This window comes from Embiotoca jacksoni, unplaced genomic scaffold (assembly GCF_022577435.1).
Source record: "Embiotoca jacksoni isolate LCO1_2020_lvr unplaced genomic scaffold, fEmbJac1.0.p SCAF_9, whole genome shotgun sequence".
Classification (NCBI taxonomy): domain Eukaryota; kingdom Metazoa; phylum Chordata; class Actinopteri; family Embiotocidae; genus Embiotoca; species Embiotoca jacksoni.
The window spans coordinates 2,722,164-2,739,678 of NW_027185447.1; the positions used below are offsets into that span (position 1 = coordinate 2,722,164).

At 43.0% G+C, this 17,515-nt stretch overlaps 1 protein-coding gene across 5 annotated transcripts; it reads right to left on the bottom strand.

Annotated features, from left to right (window-relative positions):
• Positions 1–805: 805 nt before the first annotated feature.
• On the bottom strand, positions 806–14,233 carry cdk11b (cyclin dependent kinase 11B). Of its 5 annotated transcripts, none has more exons than XM_069140422.1 (20): positions 14,195–14,233; positions 13,104–13,234; positions 12,554–12,693; positions 12,291–12,418; positions 12,018–12,195; positions 11,430–11,566; positions 11,035–11,160; positions 10,824–10,922; positions 10,377–10,514; positions 10,216–10,290; positions 8,575–8,804; positions 8,370–8,460; positions 8,156–8,277; positions 7,957–8,062; positions 7,722–7,843; positions 5,751–5,858; positions 5,258–5,374; positions 4,704–4,852; positions 1,950–2,139; positions 806–1,393 (listed from the first exon to the last, which is right to left on the bottom strand). In XM_069140422.1, the coding sequence occupies exons 2-20, from the start codon at positions 13,212–13,214 to the stop codon at positions 1,301–1,303; spliced, it is 2,460 nt and encodes an 819-aa protein (XP_068996523.1). In that variant the 5' UTR covers positions 13,215–13,234; positions 14,195–14,233; the 3' UTR covers positions 806–1,300. The 5 variants fall into 5 exon arrangements, with proteins under 5 accessions (XP_068996523.1, XP_068996521.1, XP_068996524.1 ...); XM_069140420.1 differs by having other exon boundaries at positions 11,430–11,605; XM_069140423.1 differs by lacking the exon at positions 14,195–14,233 and having other exon boundaries at positions 11,430–11,605; positions 13,188–13,234.
• Positions 14,234–17,515: the final 3,282 nt, after the last annotated feature.

A 17,515-nucleotide genomic window follows, 5' to 3' on the forward strand; every position in this document is an offset into this window, starting at 1 on the left:
TCGCACTGCAGGGCTTTACAAAACCGACCCCGGGGAAAACATGTCATAAAAAATATGATCCATGCTTCTTTTCAGAGGCCTTTACAGAAGCTCTTACATAGATGCATGCCATTTGAATAATTTACTCTCACCGACCGAACTGAGCTTCCAAAGCCAGAATAAGCAATGTTGTCTACAGCCTCTGCAGCTATTTGGACCTTAAACCGCATATGGAACACCTCAGACGTCTAGCTTACTTTACTAGCCTCGCAGCGAAGCCAGGAGTCTGTCTCCGGAGACGGCGCAGTCGGTTCCACTCGCAGCTCTCCTTCCAAGCTTATTCAACACATCAGGTGTAATAATCTGCAGAAGGGGCTCCGGTGGGGGCAGGGGACAGATAAAACTGATTAATGAGCATTTCCATTTAGTGCTGGCTAAAGGGCGGCCCGGAGACGAGAGGGTTTTTCTGTGCCTGTTCCAGTGAAAGCAGCGAGCAGTCTTGCAGGAACCGAAGCCGTACTGTTTATTTTTCTTTGGCTCAAAAATCAAAGAATTTATTGTTTAATTCTGAAGTCGCGAAACCATTTAAAAACAAAGGCAGAGCGAAGTCGGGGCCTCTTTCCCCCTGAAAGAACAAAGTACTGAGACAAAGTGTGCAGTGCAAAGAATGACATCACTTTTGGACAGCGACTTCCAAGTTGGGTTGAAGGCTGAATTTCTTTTAGGCTCGACTTCCCTTCATTTTTTTTTTCTCCTCTGGCAGTGTGCGGTGCTGTTTGCATAACTTGGACGGGGTTTATAAATATAGGGAAAACTGCAGACAAAACAAAGTTTCAAACTTTATTTCTAGCCAAAACATCGTCTCCCTGTCATGAGGTGAGATGACATTCCCAAGTAAATTTCTAAAATAATGCTGGATGGAGCCCACAGCGAATGCTGCATCATTATACAGTAGCTCAGGCAGCCAGGAAATACCAACCATTTATGAAATCTGGTCCTCTCTCTCATGAAGTATAAAAGGGAAAATAAAACAAAAGTCAAACATGAGAACTAAACTTCTGATAGATTTATGGTTGCGTCTCCTCCTTAAGAGCTAAAATAGTCACATTTGAAATGATGAAATGGCTTAAAAACACAGAAGAAGCCGAGATTCAACATGTTGGAGCCATCAGTCTCGCTGTTAGACAGTCCTGACTCAGATGCTGATCTGGCCTACAGCGAAACCAGTGATAGCGTCCGGTTCCAAACAAACAACAAGTCCCAGAGCTCTGTGCTCCATCTGTCTCTGTCGGACAGCCGGGTGTCCCGCGGTCTGAGACTCTCAGAACTTGAGGCTGAATCCCGGGCCGACTGCAGACACTCCCTGGTTGCTGGTTGTCAGGTGGAAGCCGGTGTCCTTTAGGTCGTCGTCGCCCTGGAGACAATGCAAACACAGTTGACTTGTGGCAACAAATAAAACAGTTCATCACACCTCTGGTATCGTATGGGTTCATTTCTTGCATACTTGTTACAGAACTGATCAATACTACCTGGTTATCTTTAGAAGACCTGAATTTATTGAGACATTTTGATTGTGATTTCACAAAAGTATGCATGAAGATGTTAATGATAAAGAATATTTTGTTATTATTCTTGCTGGGATTCAGTGGAGAGTTTTAATGTGCCTCGGTCTGTTTCACAAGCTGTTCCAGCCTGATACAACTGAAATAAACAACCGATACCTTTGCCCTGGTCTAATTTGTGCGCAAGGAAGCGAAGATAAAATATTAGTATTAGCCTTAAACTCCTGACTGAGTGGGACCACTGCAGAAAACATTAGGAGCTAAAGGGTGCTCATCATGGAAAACACAAGGAGGAAATACACGGACAGAAAGCAGGAGCCTGTTGGTCTGTAATCTATTTAACACAGACAGCATTCAGAAAGCCTGGTAGCTGTATGTAATGGAGAAAGTGGAGCCTAATGTCCTTACCAGGTGACTGTAGCCCAGGCCTCCCTCGGGTGGACGAGGACTGGTGCCTCTCTTCACCCTCTGCTGCTCGCTCTTGGCCGGCCAGGTGGGGAACATGGAGGGGTCGATGGGGAGCGGCGTCTCTCTGAAGTACTCGTGCTTCAGACCCTCGTCTGATAAGATCCTCTTACTGGGGCAGAAGGTGAGGAATCTGGAAAACGGTCAATAATTCGTTTTAGAAGGAGTCTTTCAAAGTGGAAGCAAAAGTAGCAGGGCGGCTCTGGTGGTTGTGTGGTCTCTGATTACACTTCACTATGAATTTATTTTGGTAAAGAGGTGACCTGGTGCCGCTCTCACCTCAGATTTTCTTTCTGCAGTTCTATTAGGTCTGGTGTTTAGCTCATTGAAAGCCGCTTCCGCAGTTGGAAAACCAATCAGGGCTTTGTAGGGCGGATTAACCGTGGAGGAGTCATCTTTGTGGGCCAGAGCCAGAAAAATAGTGACAAGAAACGGCCAACACATGACGCAAGCCGGGATGACACTGACGCAGCTCCGCAGGTTGTTTTAAGGAAGCCGACCCAGCAGCCAACAGCAGTAACCACATCTGTGTCGACTGAAAGTGATGCTGATGAAATCTATGGGTTTTTTTTTTGGTCCACCCCGATGCTTCTATCCGATAGCTACATTATCAGAAGTGGACGTGGGAGGACTGCAAGTCAACCAGCTGAGTTTTACTTTAGTTGCATGGGATGAAAAATCTCCTGCATTCATTAAACTACATCTACACAGACAATGTGGACACAAGATGCCGCCCAGACATGAGGGGCCAGAGAGTTTACACAGGGAGGCCAAATTGTACATGACAGGATCAACACAGAATAATAGAGCTGCTCAATTGTGATAATTGGCTTTCAGACGAACCGCGTCTGAGTGGAATCGCCCACATGTGAGCAGGGAGCTCAAATTAACAGCAGCCTGAAAAGATTTTACCAAACAAATTGTGGAATCCCTGATAGGGGTGAGTGACTGGGATTAGACTGATACCAGCTCTGTAACACATGGGGCCAAATACTGGATTTGAAGAGGACAATCTGCCACTTGTGTCCAAATCATTGTTTCTGTTTTGGAATTGGAGGAACGTGAGCTCTTCCTGCACCCGTGAGCTCGCTCCTCCTCAAGAACCCTGAGACCCCGCTGTTTTCATTTGAGCAGTACAGACCTATTAACACCTGGATGATGGAAATACATGATTTAATAGGATAGAAAACTGTATTCTGGGTCTTTAGGAAGGCGGTTGAAGTCAAAATCTCTCGACTCCTCCATTTGAAGTAGTGAGTCTCAGAGGTTCGGAGATCCGCCGCGCTTTGAAGCGCCTCCTCGGGTCGAACACTAAACGCCGACATCTCCAAACGCCCTCCTACACAGGGGGGGTGTGATATTCCAAACAGCTCTGCGATGTCTACTTGCCAAACTACACCTCCGTACGTCTTCTGCGCAGCTCTACTCTGAGGATTTTTCAAACAGTGTTGACCGTGCTGTGGTTCCAGTGTGTCCCGGGCTGAATGCTCCGAGTCTTCTGACAGCTGGACGGTTTCAGCGGCGCTGGACACGTGCCAAACTTCCACTGAACCGTGAACCCTCCGGCAGCACAGTGGACATGTTGTTACCCTCCTCTGCAGCCGGGAGCCCGCCGAGCTGCATGGTTTTGTCATTTGCAGGTGTAGACAAAAGGCTCTGCGGGAGGGTAAAGACCTGAGAGGCGAAGCTCGTCTCTGCTCTTTGCAGCTGCGAAACAATACTGATCTCCTGAATGTGCGGGAAGAATTATGAACCCATTTACTCGCTGTGTGAAAATGAATTTTCCGTTTTAAATGTGTTTTCTAAAACATTTTCCTGTAGTGTGGCGCATCACCATGGTGAGTGTGTGTGTGTGTGTGTGTGTGTGTGTGTGTGTGTGTGTGAAACGGAACATGGGGATAGAACGGGACTCTTGCTGGGGCATGTTGATGAATTACCAATCCACTACCGCTGTCATGTTTTATGTCAGCTTGCCAGAAGTGCACTGGCTGAATAAAAAGTTCTGGAAAGAGCAACAGAAGTTGACAGGGAAGACATGTGTTTGTCCAAGTACGGCAATTTCCACTGTAGGAGCCTTGCTGATCGTTAGTTGATACATGCATGCCTTTCGTTGATGTATGATATTCAGGGCTTTCCCTACGATTACAACACTTAGCGCCACATCCAAGTGATTTTTCACAGCACCTTAAGGCCTCCAGAAACCTGAGGAAACCCTTAATGTTCTGTCACGACTGTACGCGGTGACATCAGATATGTTAAATCATCCACACAGGCGTAGTGTTCAAACCCAATTCTAGACTTTTTAAACTTTGAGAAATAACAGCTCAAAATCCTCAAATCTGGTCAATTATATCGATTAACAAATACAGGCACAAAAATAGATTTTTCAACTGTTTGACCATTTTTTTTTTTCAGTTAAAAGCACAGGTCTCACATGGTATAATCACTGTGTATTAATACCTATATAGATTTTGGTGAACACGGTTAACTAAACACACAGATAACAGCTGGAGCCCTGCAGTCAGATTGAGGGGAGTGCAGTGTGTGAGGAGCATTGTGAGTGTGTGAGTGTGTGAGCTGCAGTGTGTGAGCTGCAGTGTGTGAGTGTGTGAGCTGCAGTGTGTGAGCTGCAGTGTGTGAGTGTGTGAGCTGCAGTGTGTCTTGTGTGCGGAGGGAGACGGTCTTTGGGAATCCTACTTGTTCATGAGGTCGAAGCCTTGGTCTGACAGCAGCGCTCCAAAGCGCTTTCGCAGGTTGTTGTAGGGATACTCTGTGAAAGTCATCTTCTTCACAGCGGGCAGCTCGTTGTAGCCGGGCCAGATCTTCTCGCTGGGTGACCCCAGGTCCTGCAGGCAGCAGACATACTTTCAGTGCGAGGAGAGATGGATATGAGATATTCCCTATTTGCCTAATGTATTCTTCCACCGCAGACATGTGGCATCAGACCAGCCCTGAAGTGCATTTCAGTACTTGACCTGATCGCTGGTAGCGACTGTGACATGGGATGCCTGGATGACATCAGTCCACGTGGTTGTTATGCTTTACATAGATCATCTACTGAGAATTATTCAGCCAACTGTGGTGAGCCTCACTGTTTCATAACAGCTCCATCAGCTGGGTGGATGGCTACAAATGGCTCCACCCTCTGGTTCACTGCAGAACCGCATGCCGACATAACTCGATAGATTTACAGGCAGTAAACATTTCATTTTCATTTATTTTATTCTAGAAAAACAAACGAAGACATTTACCTTAAAAACCTTGTTAATTTGGTCAATTTCAGATTTTCCAGGGAAAAGAGGTTTCTGGGTAAGCAGCTCGCCAAATATGCAGCCCACTGACCACATGTCCACAGCTGTGGAGTACTCCTGCGGAGAGAAGAACAAACACAGTGGCAGTCCGCAGAAACATAAAGTAGACAGTCTGCCTGGCACGTTTCTCTCAGAGTTTGTCTCGTGTGTGAAAGTGGATGTGCTCTGACAGGTTACTGGGCCGCCGCCGTCTGGCTGCGTAAATCATCCACGCCGAAACTCAAATAGCATTTTGTGGTATTTGGTATCTTACAAGCCAAATGCTTCACAGATGTTGTCTCCTCATGGAAATTTATCTCTGGCTGAATCAATCAAGATGATGTAACCGCCTCTCGGAGAGTACATCACCTTAATGTTTGCGGTGTCAGATATTGCGCTGGTATTCGGTCCGGCTCCTGCGGTGTGGGCAGGCGGGCTGAACTTCAATTCTCACCTTGGCTCCGAGCAGCAGCTCTGGCGATCGGTACCACAGGGTCACCACGACGGGGGTGTAGGGCTTCAGGGGGGAGCCGTACTCCCGGGCCAAACCGAAGTCACCAATCTACAGTAAACGACACGGTGAAAAAACAAAAACAAAAAACTTCAAGACAAGTAGGTTTTATTTTGGGCAAAAGAACGACGCCTAAGCATTAAAAGGACTCCTCTAAAGGTGTTTATATTGTGATCTTCTGGCTTTTTACAGCAGATCAAATGATCATATACCCTGGCTACAGGCTTGAGGTGACATTCATAGTTTCAAGTGACAATTTGCATAAAATTCAAAGATAAATGAAATCACGAGAATCACTATTTGGACCTTCTCTCCTCTGCGCACACAAAAATAACTTTATTTTAAGATTGATGTTTTTCTATTTTAGGTTTAAAACTTCTTTTCTTTCATATCGAGGTATTATTTAAGAAAGAAATCATAATCTCAGAGCTGGAAGTAGTTTCAGATTTTAGGTGCCACACCTCCATCTACAAATCCCCCACCTCCTTACACCAAACAAGTGACTTACTTCCAGACACTCGTGCCTCTTTCACAGCTAAAGTAAGACTTGTGTTTACCGTTGGTGTCAAAGAGTTGTTTTGCCACCGTGGCTCCACAAACATGCTCATGCCTGACTCTGTTATAAACAGGAATTACCACCAAATGGAGCGGATATCAACAACTTTAAATCACTCAGCCGCAAGGATCCCTGGACTTGAATTTCGAACATTAACTTTTCATCAGACAGCTGATTACCAAATGGTCCATATATGTGCTTAATCACTAGTGGTAAATAAAACTAGAGCGCTCGAGGTGAAATATGACAACCTTGTTCAGCATGCGAGGGTCGAATATTCTGTTACACATCATCTGGTGATGTTTTATGCATTGCAAGGCAACCAACTTCCTGTCATATCAGCTTCAATTAGGGAGTCTTACATTTCACAGGAAGTCAACTGTCGAACTGTTGTAAATGTATCATTTCCATTCAAAAAGTGGTTGTGTGGGATTATTATGAAGATGATTATGTCTGGGAGGCCAACTAGTCCTTCAAAACGATAAAAAGACTCACATTATTCATAAGAAACAGCAGTGAACAAAACCTACTTCATTCCCTAATTATGAAATGTAACTTATTATTTTGCTGTGGGCTCCCGGAGTTGCACTCACAGTCCATCTAGAGTCATCTAAAGGGTCGTTGGGCCTCATTCGCTGATATGTGCGCAGAAACGTTCTTGCTTTGCGTACAAAGTGAGCGCGCACGCAAAATCCCTGAGGGATTCATGACGCGTGCGTACCGGACAATTTTGTTCTCACCACGCCGTGCGTATGTTCGTGAATCAGAATCATTCCAGAGAAAAGGTACTTTTCAAAAGTGTTTTAAAAAATGATGCGGAGGCTGCCGTTACCGAGGCTGCCGAGTGCGCACTGTGACACAGGTTAACCCGTAGAACCCGATAGCGCGGCGAGTGTTTATCGTAGAGAGATAAAGCGGATAGCTCCAGAAACTGCACGGCTTGAGCTTTCCAAAATTGTCGGTGCCTCTTCTGTGTAACGAAGCGTTGTGGAGATAATCGCAGTTGGAGTTACAGTCTGCGTGACGCTGCGTCCACCTCCACCGCCGGTATCGCCGCTACTCTTAATTGAATAATTCCCAAAGTCCCAATCGACTCACGACTTACTGGATATCGTATGATAAAAGGTGTGTGCTTACATTTTCCAAGACAGGCAGGTAGTCATCATTTGTTTGTACGCATTGTCTAAAGTCATTTGTTTGTTTCCCAGATTTGTGCGTCAAATGTTGGTACGCACGGTTTAAGCATAGATATGTGCGTACGCAGTGTTAGTGAATGAGGCCCAGTGTTGCCACGGTAACGGCAAACTAGCCCCTCTGGTTAGCAAGACTGAGAGTTAAAAACTGCAGTATTAGCGTACCTTTAGGATGCCCTTGTGGCTCAGCAGCAGGTTGGACGTCTTCAGGTCGCGGTGAAGAATCCAGTTGTCGTGGAGATGTCGGACTCCTCGAAGCAGCTGAATCATCAGAGTCTTTACTTCTCCTGAAACAGAGGAGCATAAGAGCTTCTGTGAGGTAGAGGAGAGACATTCACTGCTGAAACACCCGTTTCAGACACAGAGAAACAGACCAAAGCTTCAAAGTGCTTGTCATCACCTGGCAGGAAGGGCTGCTTCATGGTTTCCATCAGACTCTTCAGGTCGTGTTCTACATAGTTCATCACGATGTAGATTTTGTCCATATTGCTTCCGACAACTATTTCCTAATAACGAAAAGGAAAGAGGAGATTAGATTTACCCAGAACACTTTTGGATGACCAACAAAATCATGAAAGCTAAAGAAAAGGTCCTCTCACCCTCACAGTGACGATGTTTGGATGCTGAGCTTTCAGAATGGTATTGATTTCTCTTAACGATGTGATGGGAAAACCCTCCTTCTCCTTTTCCATCTTCAGCCTTTTCAGGGCTACAATCTCATCTGCAAACATCACATGGTATTTACTGTGTCATCAATAAACACGCCTGAAAACCCTGAAAAGACTAAATTGATCTGTATGTATATTTTCATACCGGTCTTTTTGTCCTTGGCTCTGTACACCACTCCGTAAGTTCCCTCCTCTATTCGGTTCAAACACTGAAATTCCTCAACACTGCGGCAACCCTGAACGCCAAATGTAATCAAAGACCGTATTAAACATGAAATAAATACACATACATGTAAGAATTTGTCTCTCGGGGATGGCGTGCAGAGTATTTGTGCCGTGCTGGCCCTGACCTGTAATGCCGGCAGATATTTGGGCAGCTCCTTCTTCAGCTCCACGGGTGAAATTGGGGGAGAGTCGGGGATGTAGTTCTCTTCAGGAGTGGGGGAGCGAGAGTGAGTTTGAGACTGAGGGGTGGGGTCATTCTCTCCTGCTTCATCCTCCTCCTCCTCCTCCTCCTCCTCTTCCTCCTCCATGTCCTCGCCACTCTCCTCCGAGTCGTGGTCGAAACGCGACTCTGGCACTGTGAGGTGATGGGTGAAGTCAGTTTAGCATTGGTCAGCGCGTTAAATGACAGCAGCTGGAATAAAGACACGGCCTGCTCACTGCCGCTGATTCACTCTGTAGAACTGTGCTTCTGCAATTATGTTTACAAACACATTCAATTCATGCAAAATCAACAATTATTATCATTAACAGTTAATATACAGATTATCGTCTTAAATGATCATTACGTGTACAAAATATCTGAAAGAGAGCAGGTTCATACATTAAAAAAAAAAAAAAGAAAAGAAAAAAAAGGTTGGTTTTTTTGTGTGTGTGTGACCTGCAGTAAACTACTCAAATTGATTTAATTATTATCAAAGAAAACAACAAATATCAAACTCTTCCAAATCTTGACATTTTAAGAACTGGAACCAGAATATTTTCCGTCACGTCCTGCTTGAAAAATGACTTAATTTTAACTTTGACATTTCTGCCCACTGATATTCAGCTAATTGAGTTATCAGCTGTTTTGGCTCCGATTCATGTTAAGATATCATGACGGCGGTTCAGTTGTCATCAAGGGACCCTTGTACAGAATTATGTTCCTCGAAATGACAGGTGGTTCGGGGTGACCCTCCCACCGCTGATGAAGACATTAAGACGCATCTGAAAGCTCCAGAAAAAGCCAGGAAATCAAATCAAGACCCATTTTTCTACACCATCTTTAAGATCGTGACTTAAACTTAACACTGAGCTTTGTTAGTTGATATCTACTGTTAATAAATGTTATCCGAAGGCAAATGGACTTGCTTGATGTCCTTGAAAATGTTTCAACTCTCGTCTAAAAAGGCTTCTTCCGTCCTTTTTCAAGAATCTCAAACGAGTCCAGTTTCCTTCTCAGATAACACTTGGATCGTGACTTGGATGACTGAGAGTCTTCCCAGATACATTATTCACTGGTAGTCCCTGTAGTGTAGGACCTGCCAACAGCCCCGGCAGGAAAAGCACAGGTGTAAGAAACAAAATGAATGATGGCTAAATACCGTTTGATTTGGTTTCAGGGTCTTGTTATTGTGGACGGTGGCTCACTGTCACACGGTCATACTATATTCTAACCACACTTGAATGGAACATAGTCTTTGTTAATGGTTTTAACATCTGTGCTGGTCCAAGGACAAGTCAAAATGTCCGCCGTTAAAAAGGTCACGATATCAATCTTCACTTCTGCTGTGTTGTGAACTTGTGGTTTCGTTGGTATTTGGATCAGACTGCAGCAAAGCTTTCACTGTTGCTGATGTGATTGCGCAACGCCACTCTTCCATCTAAACTGACTTCTAAATAAAAACTGGGAATTGTTCAACCTGCCGATGACTTTCCTAGTTCAGAAGATCTCAAATTAGATGCAGTCCGTACAGTGACATCACTGGTGACATCAGAGGTTCACTCACATGCAGGTATGTGATTTCCATTCTCTCTCTCCTCTTCGAAGTCTTCCTCCGACTGCTCGTCCTCACTCACGTCCTCTGACGGGGAGAAAGACGCTGCGTTAAACCTGGGACTTGACAAAAAAAAACATAAACTACAGCATTAGATCACTTAAACATTTTACCTGCACTCTGCTCAGACCTTCCTGAGCCCGACACAGACTCCCCCTCCTCTTCCTCTTCTTCCCCCTCACTCGGGCTGCTGGACTCCTCCTCCTCATCGTCGTCGTCGTCTTCCTCTTCGTCAGACCCCGATCCCGATGCTAAACAAGATGGCTTTTTAATAAATAATCACGAGCAGTTCAACTTCAATGCTAAAACTGCTGGGACATCCCATAATCATAGTTACGTGTTGGCACCAGTACATTCTTCTAGTCCAACTACTGCTGCTGAAAATCGAAACGACTAATGACGACTATGTGACCATGTTCATTACAGTCCTCTGATTTATCATCTGAAGGAGGTTCAGCCATTTAAAGAAATAGGACAACCCTGTTATTACCAAACATTCGCTGTAGCTCGGTGTTTAAACGTGGTGTCAGCTGATTGCTAAAAGTCACGTGGTCCATTACCGATGGAGGATTCTGCAGTACTGGTCTTCCTCTCGCTGTCACTGATGTCCTGGAGGTCAGCGAGCAGGTCTTTGCTTTCTGGCTTTTCCTCCTTCGATGCTGAAGGAAAAAAAAAAACATCGTGTGAGTGAAGCGGAAACAGAATTAGTCTCTCGTGAAGTCAGATACAGTTATGAGAGAATCATATATGCAGGTATGATGATCAAATTACTTGAACTTTTCCGTGGTTCACTTTGGTCAGCCCTGTCCCGGGGAACGCGGGTGGGACTGCGGCTGCGGTGACTTTGTTTTGGCTTGTCCTCGTACTCATCAGGTAGCATCCGATGATGAGACGGCACTTTGGACGAGAACGTCTTACGTTAATCACTGCTGCACATCTTGTTTCGCAATTCACAGGGTTTAAAAATCACAAACTTTACAGTTGGTGGTAAGACAGACACCGTTTGTGTTTGTGCTTTTTAGAATAGTTCGATATTTGCGGAAGTTTGCTTACTTAGCCTAGCTTAGCATAAAGACTTACAGCAGAGTGAAGTGGGTACATGGTTTCGTTCATAGTGGAGAAAAAAAAAAAAGGCCCCTGTTGTCCAGCGCGTTACAGCCGTTTACCTTCTCGTCGTGGCCCTCTCTCTTTGCGCCGCTCTTCAGCCCTTCTTTCCCGATCTTTAAATTCCCTTTGCTCTTTTTGTTGTTCGCGCAGTTTTCGGTCCCGCTCACGCTGGCGCTCCAGCTGCTCCAGCCGGTCCCTGTGGTCCAAAAAAAACCCAGGAGAGTCCACTCGAGGTCTGTTTAGATAACCAGAAGTCCAGTCTTGTCACCACTTTCTTTGGTTTGTAGTTAAGAGTTAACTTGATTCTGCATTATCTATGTGGCCTTGCATGAGTAAACACACCTACAATCTTGACTTAACGACTTGTGTTTTGTGTAACTACAGATGCAGTGAAAATTACTTCAAAGAAAGAAAGAGAGAGAAAAAAGAAGGAAATAAATCTAGATCATGTTTTGTGTAGCTTAAAGGCTTTCAGCTTGTCAAGAAATTAATATATGAAACATACTGAATAGCAGTTCCAATCTAATTAAACATACGTGTTATCTTTAAAAAAAAAAAAAAACTGTGAATGACTGAAACGCAGAAGACTAAATATATCTGTGTTTAACTGAGTAAATAAACGGTGTCTCTGTGAGGTCGGTGCTCACCTCTCTCTGCGTGAATGAGCTCTGGCCTGTTCCCTTCGTTTCTGCCTCTCCCAGTCTCGCCGGGTTTTTTCTTCTTCCCACTGACGCTTCCTGCGATCGCTCTCTCGCTCTTTTTCTTTATCTTTGGGGCGTGCGTGTTTCCCTGCTGTATTAGTTAAAACGGTGAGTGCAAACAGATCTGAAAAAAAACACAAAAAAACCACCAGTCTCAAGCATGGTGTATTCAGCTGCAAAACATGTCTGCTTTGATGTAAGCGAGCGGCGCTGCCTCACCTCCTTCAGCAGAGTGACTGCGATGGCGTCTTTTATCTTTTCTCTTCTCCTCCTTTCGGTGGTGAGATTTGTCCTTCCTCGCGATCTGCTGTGGGGGCTTGATTGCTAGTGATTCATCTTCCTCTCCCCTACGATCAACACAAAGGAAACACTGTCAAACTGTAAAAATATTACAGATATACCAACTGCCACCATAAAAGTACTCTTTCCTAACTTAGCAATATATTTATTTGCTTATATTTGTTTCCTGAAATTCTGAGTACCTGTCCTCGGTTGAGTCTTCCCGTGTGTATGGGGAGTTACGAATTGTTATTTCCATCCTTTGATCCCGTAGTTCTCCTTCCTCCGGAGTATCTCGTTTGGCTTCCCGATCATCCGCCTGTGGAACAAGGCCCTGGGAGAACTGTGCCAGACAAGAGGAGCACAATTTTGGGTTAAAATGTCCTCAGATAATGAATTTAAGAAAATCAATAAAGGCACTACGACATTTGGATGTAGCTACTGGCATCATCAGTTTTAATCAATTTATTGCCAAAACATAAATACATAAAAAAACAAACATTACCTGTTCCCACCAGAACTGTTTCTTTCTCTATTTATTAAGCAAACGCTTCTAAAGCAGCATGCAGAGACTGAGACACTAACACATTCATTAAAGCACAGAATTATAATAAAAAATAACCAATACGGTGGATTTTACATATACAAATTTAAATACAAGGCAAATGGATAGCTCGGATATAATAAATCACTGTACACTGTATCAACATGCATTAATAATATGGGTCTGACATTAGCTTTGAGATACTTTACATTTTTCTGGCGCTTAGGATCTGTTTTCTCTTCTAACTCTCTTCTACGTTTTTTCTCTAGTAGGATTTCGTCAAGAGTTTTTACTTTCCAGGTCTCCTTTTCGTCCCCCATCAGCGTCCACTCTCCACCGCCTGTTTTAGGTCACAAACACACAACACAAAGGGGTCAGCACAAAGGGGTCGACTTAATCTGAACCAGGAAGAGAGTCTGAGGGAAAAGGTACAATAATCCGTCCTAAGTGATCGGATCACAACAGCAGGGATGTTGACGCCAGGTGTGCCGAGCCCGACCGTCCTCTGTACTTCAAAACCGAATGAATCCATGTAGATCCAAGACAGAGAAGAGACAAACACTTTCTGGTGTGTTTCCTCAATGCAATATCCTGGTTTTTTGTTTTTTTTTACTTTTATGTAAGCTGTCAAGATAGAAATGATCCTGTTTTATGAGCCTGCTTTGTGCATCCTTGGCCAATACAAGAAAAACGAGTAAGTCTTTGCAAAAAAAAATGTGAGATTTGGAGGCCATACAAATAAGCACGTGTTTTAAATCCACCACAATAAGAGCTTTAAAACAAATCAAAGTAAACAAAAAAAAGGTGGAGTTTACACCTGTTAAAACGGCATGACGTGATGTCAGTGCATCTTATTTCAACGAGCTGCTGTCCCACCGAAATAAACAGGATGTGAATAATCCCGAGTCAGCTCCGTGTTGTCCCGGAGCGAGGCCAGCCACCGGGACACAGACGGACTCTACAGCTGCTCAGGGCACCGACGAGCACGTGGGGAACGAGCCGCACGTGCCAGCACACCGAGCGAAGCGGTGTGAAAGTCAATAACTTCTCAACCCGATGTGTGACGTCAGTCTGACCGGTGATGCTAACGCTTCAGCTAGCACGCGTTAGCAAGCGAAAACTAGCGACTGTTGCTAAACAACTTCTGGAGCTAACTCCACCGTTTTGACAGAAATAATTCACATGGCCGTTAAGAGTTATCAGCTGGGGAACATGTAGCAGCGTCCATAGCTCAAATTAAAAGCCTAAAGGCGACGAATGATGCAATTGTTCAACGAGCAGATGAAATTGTTAAACAAACCTGAAATATGCGCAGCGGTATTGTGGCACACCGGAAGTCTAAAAGCGTCGGTCTGAAAAAACGTCCGGTGTGAAACAACGACTTCCCCGATTCGATTATATTATATTATATTATATTATATTATATTATATTATATTATATTATATTATATTATATTATATTATATTATATTATATTATGTTATATTATATTATATTATATTGTATTGTATTGTATTATATTATATTATATCATATTATATTATAATATATTGTATTATATTATATTATATTATATTATATCATATTATATTATATTATATTATAATATATTGTATTATATTATATTGTATTGTATTATATTATATTATATTATATTGTATTGTATTGTATTGTATTATATTATATTATATTATATTATATTGTATTGTATTGTATTGTATTATATTATATTATATTATATTATATTATCATGCTGTCTTATTCAGACCATTCACAATATTGTTTGCAGAACACAAGTTCATTCACATTCACATTTTGATGTTGCCTATAATCATTTTAAAGCCATGCAAAAACGTGAATTGACGTGACGTGAACCACAAAATTGTTGTGGTTGCTGCAGCAACATTTATGACAAAAATCCCTGGACCACCAAGACCTTTGTCACTAATTAACCTATTTCTCATTTCACGTTGATACTTAGATCAATTTCCATGGTGATGCTGGATAAGGTCTGACATTCTGAATATTCTGAATAATTATGGGTGAATATAATATTTAATACAACAGATTCTTCTCAATATGACAGATCCATAGCAGTTGTTTCAACCTTCAACCTGCCACTAAGGAGACAGCCGTACACAACGCTGAAGTAAACAGACCCATCACCAGCACTGAGCCTTCCAGAAATCCAGAGTTACCGCCTTCTCCAGTTCTGAAGCCTGTGGGTGCCTTATCATGTACCATTGAGGCCCAAATTTACGGAGCTTTAACCTCTTCCTTTGGTGGAACAGTACAGTGCAACAATTTCATCCAACATTTGTCACAGAAGTTATTTTCTGTCTGGGTAAAATCAAGTGGAAGATGCAAGTAAATTTAACTCTTGATCTCAATGTAAAAGTTGAATCTGTCTAAACATACAAAAACAAATGACTGTTTGGCTTCTTAGAGTGTAATATACAGGTCAATAGATAATATTTACCATAATAAAATGAGTGAGTTCCTGAGATTACTGGATTTCATAACATCTACAAACCCAGCAGAGTGCTATTAATATTATTCCAGTGAAATCACTGAAAATAAAAACATAAATTGGATTAAACCAAGTCTGGTTTTCAGTCACATCATGAGTGTCACGAAAATCTTCAACTCATAATTGTGTTGCTTGGTAAGCTATTATCTGCACGGGATGTGAGGCAACCAGAGATGAGTAAACCACACAGGCCTTGAATTGGTCCTTATCATTGAGAAAGACAGATATACAACGAGGCGAATGACAATTACTGCCAATAGATTTATGAGGTGCTGACCTTGGTGAACACATGAACTTGGGCTAAGGTCTCATACAGAGCAGGAGTTATGGCTTATTGTGTCAGTCGAGGATTTAAAAGTGTTGGAGAGCAGAGCTTCCTAAGCAGTGTGGCGACTGTTTCAGACTCATACAGGTGAGCACAGCTTTTATTTGAATGTTGGGATATGAACTGAAACCTGCTTCAGGGACATTAGCACTTAATGCATTATAATCAGATTATTAGATTTGATTTTTACAAAGCAATTAAATAGCAACGAATTACCTTTACTCTCCTAATCACATGACACGTAATGATACCATATTCAACTAGAGTTGTTTTATTGTTGTCAAGATGTCGCCACACTTGTGGTGCACCTGGAAGGAACAAGTTCATTTCATTTGCCATTTTAAAGCTGGAACAACTTCATAAAATTAAGTAAATACAACTTTATTATAAGATAAGAGGTGAATACAAAGTAAACATGATAAATAGTTTTATTCAATGCATTTTTAAAGACAATCGGTTTCCTAGATCTTTTTAAGTAAGGTCAACTTGCCTATTTTATAGTGATTTTGTTCCACACAGGCAACTCTGTGTCGGAGTTCCTGTGTCCAGGCTGAAGGGTCAAACAGTGAGTGAGCTCTGATTCCAGCAGATAAACCTCTGAGGAAAGAAACGACTTCCCACATGGACGCCGACAGTGCCGGCAGGGTGCAGTATGATCGCTGGAACGAGAACAACATCCACATGAACGTGGAGGCTTCACAGTCTACTGCGATGAGGTGAGATTAAATAGTGCCTGCAACATAAAGATGCAGATCGAATATACTTTGCATATTATTTATAATGTTCTGATGCTACCGAGGAGCAAACCCATAGAGTTGTAGGACATGTATGGACTAAATTTGTGTCTGTGTTTGATGGCGCTGAAAAAGGGTAATTTTGTGTTACAAATAAGCTTCTACACCCAACAGCCTGATATGCTTTGTAAAATCATTATAGTCAAACTAAGGAGACAATTTGGTGAAATCAGATAAAAGTGCGTTAGAGTGACAATATTAGAACAAATATTGTTCGACCTGACTCCGCCTCCCTCTCTATCACATCCACAGGATCTACAACACCGTGTGTGTCGGCAGCATTGGAACAGTGGTGAAGGCAGCAGGAGGCGTCGCTGCACTGGTATCCATGTACATCCTGGGATACTTGACAGGATACTACGTTCACCGGTGTCCATAGTGGAGTCCCGTCAGGAGGGAAAGAGCTTGGACATTTCGAATGAACAGCAAAATACCAATGAGGAGGTTCTACGCTGAAATTCAATTCAACTGTGTTAAACACCTGAATAATGTTCTCATTCTTAAGGAAAATTACACAAATCCATGATTCATGGCGAACTTCACCAGTAGAATTGATCAATTTTGTAGGATTCTGTGTCTGATGAACCAATGTGAAAAATGTTCAATCAAAATTGTACAAAAGTCCTGATCAAAATATGTTGAAATAAAACTGCAGTGTTGCAGCCCTGCAACGTTGGAGGGTTGACTGAATTTTAAAGAGCACTAGTTTGTGCTCCACCAAAGTGGCCACTTTGTTTTCTGCTACAACACAGCAATTTGATTTCCCACAACATTTTTTTTATTATTATTTTATTTTATTGTACTCTGTTAATCCCCGAAGGGAAAATTCTTTCGCTACAGCAGCATCCCGAGGGGGAGCTGCTGCAACAGGCTGCCACGACCGCGGCGCCAACTAACCTGAGGTGCATGTTTTGGGTGTTGGGAGGAAGCTGGAGAACCCAGAGAGAACCCACGCAAGCACAGGGAGAACAT

What these genes read in the sequence shown, in the direction of transcription:
- cdk11b (XM_069140420.1), bottom strand. Translation starts at nt 13,214, where the DNA reads ATGGGGGACGAAAAGGAGACCTGGAAAGTAAAAACTCTTGACGAAATC. An exon ending in GAAGACTCAACCGAGGACAG is followed by an intron (nt 12,419 to 12,553) that starts GTACTCAGAATT and finishes TGTTGATCGTAG; the next exon opens with GGGAGAGGAAGATGAATCAC. An exon ending in AGCTGCTGCTCGGAGCCAAG is followed by an intron (nt 5,375 to 5,750) that starts GTGAGAATTGAA and finishes TTCTCTCCGCAG; the next exon opens with GAGTACTCCACAGCTGTGGA.